A 7,336-nucleotide genomic window follows, 5' to 3' on the forward strand; every position below is an offset into this window, starting at 1 on the left:
TCTAACATATTTCTGGCAGGCCTGAGTAACACTATGGACCTTACATCTGTCACTGGGCAGAGGGGAGTGACATGTTGTTAGAAAGTGGATTCGAGTAAGCAAAGCAGGCTCAGACGTAGTTTGGAGGTTCTTGCTCACACTTAGTGAATGGCTTTCTAAATTTTACAAATATGTGCTCTGTTCTTGTGTATGATACAGAATTTAACAGGTCCCATAATGTCATAGATTACTGCTACTTTTTCTTTCTGAATTCATGTAAACTATAAAATGAAGCCAAAAGAGGTTTGAGAAAGTCTACAATTCCCCAGTGGTTGTCTCAACACCACTGTGCTCTACCCTTCCAGGTTGGTCTGGCGGTGGTCAACGGGCAGCTCATGGCAGTGGGAGGTTTTGATGGCACAACGTACTTGAAGACCATTGAAGTTTTCGACCCAGATGCCAATACTTGGAGGTAACCTTTAGACTGTTGCAAGTCTTTTCATTGCTGACTTAAAATCATGAGCTTGAGAAGGATCATGACCACCAAAACTGGGATGGCCAGGGCCCTGAAGTCCTCATGTGGTTTCCTGAAGGGAGCTGAGTTAACCCAGATATGATGATGCATTTTAACTTGCTGTTCTAAAGTGTCTGATAAAAAACTCCAAAATTCTTCTAATAATCATCTCATTTTATATAAGTAGAGGTGAGGAAAACAATGAATATCATTTCTATCCTCATCACATCCTATTGGCGAAACCAGAACACCATGAAAATAAAAGGTCTACTTAAATAAGCTAGTGACATTAGTAGACTCAGAGCCTGGGCCTTCAGTTCTCAGTTTGTCTGTACAGGTTCTTCTCTTTGAGAAGCCTTATTTCTGGAGGCAAAAGTGTAGTTACTTTCAAAAAATATTTTAAAGCCTATTCCTTCTTTAGCTTTTAAAAGTGTATTGCTATAGAGTCTTCTGTTGTGAAATCCAGCCTGTTTTAATTTTCACTTTTAGGTAGGAAGCTATACCTTATTTCTGAGAGTTTAGCTATATTGAACTTCATTTTGTAGATTTTATGTTTCTTTTAACTCCTCAGGCCGAGGGGTGGGCACAGTGGTAGAGTACATGCCTAGCTGGATGAGAGCCCGACCTCACCCTCTAGCGCTCTCCCCATCTCAGAATCCAGAGGCAGATGCTGAGCAAGCACCCCCTCCAGTTCCTTTTACAGAGACTGAGAGCGCTTTCTTGAGATTCTCTGTGGTTGAGTAGTCACATTACTGAGCTCAGATTAATAACAACTTAATTAATGGTACTTTTTGCTCAGACATTACATTTTTCATGACCAGTTCATTAGATTTACTGAATATTCTGATCCCAGAGGAAACAAAAGTGAAGGAGACAGATTCCTTGCAGTCCCAGCTCTGGCTTTGTAGTGTCATATCATGCTAGGTGGAGGTGCTGTGTGATTAACAAGCTCAGAAGGGGGCTAAGATGGCAGGGAGGAATGTTTCTGTAAAGGGTGGCCCGGGAAGCACCACTGAAATGGTAAGGACAGAGAAGAGCAGGTTTACACAAAGAAAAGCCTGCCGTTTAAGGAATGTTCTTTCCTTTATACAGTTTTCTGTGGGAATTCAGAGTAGAGCACAGTTTAAAAAATAGCTACATTTATTCCTGTCTCATAGTTGTTGTGATTTATGTATAAACTTTTATCAGCAGCCATCACTTGAGTTACTGGTGTATGGTGAATAATACACATGAAATTCTTAAAAATAAACTACAGAGAAGTTGATACTTAAATCTCTGTAGTTTCAAAAAGTATCTCAAACTTTTTTGTTGGTTTGAGTTTTTTGTTTGTTTGTTTTGTTTCATTTTTGAGACAGAGTCTCTCCTGTAGCCTTACTGTCCTGGAACTTCCTATAATAGATCAAGCTGACCTCAAACTCTGAGATCCGCCCGCCTCTACCTCCTGAGTGCTGAGCTTAAAGGTGTGCGTTACCATGCCCAGCCCAAACTCTTTTATTTTGTTTTTATTTGGGGCTTTTTGAAGCAAGGTCTCACTATAGCCCAAGCTAACCTGGAGCACACTCTGCAGCCCAGGCTGCCCTTGAACCCACAGCAGCCCTCCTACCTTAGTCTCCCGAGTGCTAGGATTATAGGTATGAAAAATATCCCTCTATAGTCCAGGTTGGCCTAGAACTATGTAGGCCAAGGTTAACCTTAAGCTCAGATAATCATCCTGCCTTATGCTTCCATGGTCAGTGATTACAGGTATATGTTATCATACCTAGTACACATCCTAAATCAATTTTCTCATTCCTGAATGAGGAGGTAAGTTTTTTTGCCCTGAAAGTCTTCAGCTTTGAAGACGATCTTGTTCACAAATCACAAACTAAATGCTGCTATGATGCTACATAGATAAGGAATAAACACAGAACTGATGGACTGGAAAGAAAGGACCGTTGGTAAAATGCTTACTGTGCAAGTGTGTGGCCCTGATTTCATCCACAGACCCCACATAAGAAGTCAGACACATAGCAGAGCAGGGGAGGCAGAGACAAGGCAGACCCCTGGGCTCCCTGACCAGTCAGCCACGCCTACTATTTAGGTGCCAGGCCACTGAGAGACCCAGTCTCAAAGGTGACCTCTGGTCTCCAGACATGTGTGCACCTTTGCACAGTGTATACAGATACACAAGAAGAAATGGAAGGAGGGAGGGAGGGGAAAGGAAGGGAGAAACAGAGCAGCTTGTCTTGGTAGCTCATACCTATAATCCCAACCCTCTGGAAGCTGAGGCAGGAGGATTGCCATGGGTTTGAAGCAACCAGACTGGAGTAAAAACAGCTGAAAAATAATAATAATAATAAAATGAAATAAAAAATAAAAGTAATTGAGGCTGGTACAGTGATACATACCTATAATACCAGCACCTCCACAGCTGTAGGTCTAGGAAGATCCTAGCAAGAGCCTATCTCAGAAAATAAAACATTAATTAATAATTGAGAAAGTTTTAGGCAAAGAGAAAATGTATCTGGGAAAATAAATATCAGGCATAAAATTAGACACAAAAGTGCAGAAATAAGGTTATGTGTGTTAAAGCCGGTCAGTGTGTAAAGCTCTAGTACAAAAAGGTGAGCAGACAGCCTCATTCCACAGAGAGCTTTTCAGCTCTGGTCTGAATTCTGCTACTTGACTGTGATCAGTTTGCTTCTAATCTTTGGAGAGTTACATAAAGCTGAAAATACTGTGACGTCTTCGTTGAGAAGGCACAGTGCTTTTTCCAGTTAGAAACTATGCTTTCGTTTCTATCTTTGCAGGTTATATGGAGGGATGAATTATCGTCGGCTAGGAGGTGGCGTAGGAGTTATTAAAATGACACACTGTGAATCCCATATATGGTGAACACAGGAAAAAAGTCTTGTATACGCTCCTTTATATTTGGAAGAGCCTTGGCTTTGAAGCTTTGTACAGCTCGAGAAAACATTAGAACAAATGTTATTCTTTGCCGGTGCCTCAACATACAGAACTACAAGTCTAACGACAGAACTCACCTGCAGATGCCACCTTTGCACAACACCTTTCTGCTCTCTGCAGAGAGCATTTATTTTGGGCTTTAATTTATCATGGAGTTTTGATGGTGATTTCTATTTTTGTTTTGTTGGTTGGGTTGTTTTGGGTTTTGGGGGGTTTTTTGTTTTTTTTTAACTTATCTTTCATATCAGAGGGGGCAAAAAGGAGAAAAAAAAATTCCAAGCTGCAAAATTTACTTTGCTTTCTAGGTTTGGTTTCTTTTTTGAAAATACTGATAAGGGCAGAAGGGCTATGGTTACTCCAGTTAGATACTATCCATCTACAAAGATTGCCAGTGATAAAGACAGATATGCAAAGTATACTCGCTAGTTACTATTCTTGCACTAAATATTAGAGCACTCCGAAATGTAAAGGGGACTGGAAACGGTCCAGTGAGAGTTGTGTGCTGCTTTTGCAGAGGACCCAAGTTCAGTTCGCAGCACCCACATCTGGCAGCTTACAACTGTATGTAACTCCAGCTAGGTCAGTGGTTCTCAACCTCCCTAATGCTGCAATACTTTAATACAATTAGTTCCTCATGTTGTGGTGACCCCCAAGCATAAAATTATTTTCATTTGCTACTTCATAACTGTAATTTTTGCTACTGTTATAAATTGTAGTGTAAATATCTGATATGCAGGATATCTGATACGCAACCCCTGTGAAAAGGTCATTCAACCTCCTGCCCACACACACACACATACAGGGGTCATGACCCACAGGTTGAGAACCGCTAAGCTAGGGGATCCAGAACTCTGTTCTGGCCTCTGCAAGTACCTGCATTCCTGTGCATTCAGTACACACAAACACACAAATACCCAACAAGTATGAGTAATTCAAAATAAATTTTTTTTAAGTGTAAAAGAAAAAATAACAAGAAAACATCTCGCTAAATAGGACACTTCAGAAGGAATATTGAATCCGTAAAAGCAGGACAAGCTACAGTTTTAATTCACCAGATAACGTTTACATCTCTAACTGAACTTGCTTTCTACTCCATTTCCCTTTCCTTCCTGTAATATTTTCACAGTTCCTGCCACATATACCTAGGTCTCTGCTCAGTGCCTCTTCTAAAAACAGTGTGAGTCTCCTCCGTTTTCTTGAGAACTCCGGTAAAATCAAGTGCAACTCTGTAAGAGTTTTTGTTCACAGATGTTACCCCCTGCAACTTTCTTTCCTATCTCCTCATTGTCACTAGGGGCCACCAAGGAGAAGTGACCTCTCTTCAGCAATGGATTCTATTTTTCAGTTTACGCTGGCTGTTGCGGCTGGTGCATCTGAGCTGACCTTCAGTAACACGCTCTAAATGGAAGCTGTTTCCAGTTCATGTGAGCAGTACAAGTGAAGGGATGTCAGACCAGCCGAAGCAGCCAATCCAATCTGGGGTCTTCATGCTAATATCTCACAGTCTTTCATCCTATAAGGCCACCGTTACTGTGTCTCTTAAGTTGCACTTTCTGATGAAAGGTTAACATTTTTAAGGAAATAAATGAAAATTTTAGTGCCTACAGTCTTCCCCCATTGTAGTCATAGACTGATTTTTTTTTTCAGTGTATTTTGCAGGAAAACCTTTGAATGAGACTTAGCCACAACCAAAAGGAATAATCTTGACCTTCTTCCTCTCCCCTCCAACAAAATGTTTGGCAACTTTTGTGTTTACATTTAAACATCATTTGCACCTTTTTCAAGGAAAAAATAAGTATTTGGTAAACAATTGTTTACATGTATCATTTATGCTTTTTTCTAGCATGTATAACTTTTTAAAATAAAGGTATTTACCATAAAATGTTTGAAAATTTTTAACTTTTTTACTGTGTGTGTGTGTGTGTGTGTGTGTGTGTGTGTAAGGGGTGAGGTGGAGCATGCCCCAGCACCAAAGGACAATTTGCAGGAATCATTCCTCTCCTTCCGTCCTATGGATTCCAGGAATCAAACTCAGTTCATCAGGCTTGGCAGAAAGTGTCTTTATCTTCTGAGCTATCTCTCTAGTCCTAATGACTGCTATTTGGTACTTCTAACTTTACTGTTTATATGGACTTTTTTAATTTTTTGCATCTTACATTAGTTTTATATAGTTTCAAGTGCTTCATTTTGAAAGACATTCAAGACTTCTCATGTATTTTATATTATATTAACCAATCTATAAACATATTTCCTTAAGTAAGAAAATATATAAGAGGCCTACAATTTTGACTGAAAGGACTAATCCTCTAGTCCAAACCCATTTAATACACTTGCCTAAATCTGAATACCAAGGAAGTCTGCTTGTATATTTAATGATGGGACTGGTAGTACATATTTTCCCAAAGCTCCATTCTGCCTGTTTTCATTCCACAGTACCACCTGAGTTATCTGAAACATAGCCTACAATAAGTACAATAAAACTGATACTGTTTGAATCATAAATGTCTCTCAAAGGTCTATTTTAAAACAAAAGGATGTTTCTATAAGTCTGAATTTATAGGAAGAGGACACATGCCCAAGGTGATTTGGATGAGTGGAAGTTTGGGGTTCACTAAGCCGGAACAGTCCCTAGCTCCAGAAAGCTCTCACATTCAAAATTAGTTTGATTAAGATAATAGATAAATGATTCTCAGAGTATCAGCTTCAGGCCCCAGTATTCTTTCAAAGCATCCATGAACCAAAGCAATTTTCTTAGTAAAACTACATGTTTGGCTGTTCACTGTGATGGGTAGGCAAACTGCTGGTGCCTTAACACTAATGAAGGTGGCAGCACCAAACTGTGACCAAATATTCCCTACCACCAACAGACACAAGTTTTGTTTGTTTGGGGGGTTTTGTTTGTTATTTATTGAGACATAAAATACATAAAAATTATTTTTTAAAAAGCTTCAAATGTAACACAAAATCTTATGCTCATAAAGTAAAATGACATTGAGATGTAACACAGGCAAGTTTCTTAGGTTGCTTCACCTCAGTTATGACCTATACAATAGAAGACTTAATTAAAATGTATTTGATCTATTAGTTTTTACTGAGAACTGGTCTAAATATGAGGTTAAGCATGATTATTTCTTCCTGCTAATGGAGCTCAGGGGTGATGTTCCCGCTGTCCTAGATATGATTCTGAAAGTTTGTGTCTTGTGTGCTGAAGCAAAGGCTAACACTACCGAGGCACTAATTGAAACATGCCATTAATATACACTGAATGATTTTTCAGGTATATATTTAATTCAATACTGCAATAGAATTAAAAACAAAAATATATTGGTGGCTCAAGACCATTTATTATCTTCATTTTTCAGAAGGTTTTGATGGCAAGTTCTCTACAGCAAAATGACATTAGAAATATGTCTAGAAGATAAAACTTCTGGCTGGGGGTGTAGCTCACATGATAGTGTTTGCCTAGTGTGTACCAGACCAAGAATTTGAGGCCCAGTTCCATATAAACATTGACTCACACCTCCTGTAATCTTTGCACTCCAGGGCTGGGGTCCACCCTAACTCCATATCCAGATTAGGTTATGAGACCCTGTCTCCGAAAGAAGAAAAGAAGAGGATGAGGAGGAAGGAACGAAGAATGTTAACACAAATCTAAGATGCTCTTAAAGAGATTAAAATTTTTTATTGAAAACATCTTTTTCCTTTATATAATCAATTCTGATTATGGTTTCCCTACCCAGTTTCTCCCTACCTCCCCTCTCGTCCCAATCCACTTTCTTTATGTACCGCTCTCATTAGAAAACACACAAGGGAGCTGGAGAGATGGCTCAGTGCTTTTAGAGTTCTTGTTGTTCTTGTAGACCCAGGTTCAGCTCCCAGCAACCAAATCATGGCTCA

The 7,336-nt window shown here is 39.4% G+C and overlaps 1 protein-coding gene across 2 annotated transcripts in view; it reads left to right on the forward strand.

Moving 5' to 3' along the window:
* Positions 1-5,321, forward strand: part of Klhl20 (kelch like family member 20) — a 44,483-nt gene extending 39,162 nt beyond the window's left edge. For both annotated transcript variants that reach the window (XM_048421140.3, XM_048421139.3), the window contains exons 11-12: positions 345-451; positions 3,283-5,321. In XM_048421140.3, coding sequence (XP_048277097.1) covers positions 345-451; positions 3,283-3,367 — 192 coding nt within the window. In that variant the 3' untranslated portion in view covers positions 3,368-5,321. The remainder of the gene's footprint in view (positions 1-344; positions 452-3,282) is intronic.
* The last annotated feature ends 2,015 nt before the right edge of the window (positions 5,322-7,336 follow it).

Source organism: Myodes glareolus, chromosome 5 (assembly GCF_982192425.1).
Source record: "Myodes glareolus chromosome 5, mMyoGla1.1, whole genome shotgun sequence".
Lineage (NCBI taxonomy): Eukaryota > Metazoa > Chordata > Mammalia > Rodentia > Cricetidae > Myodes > Myodes glareolus.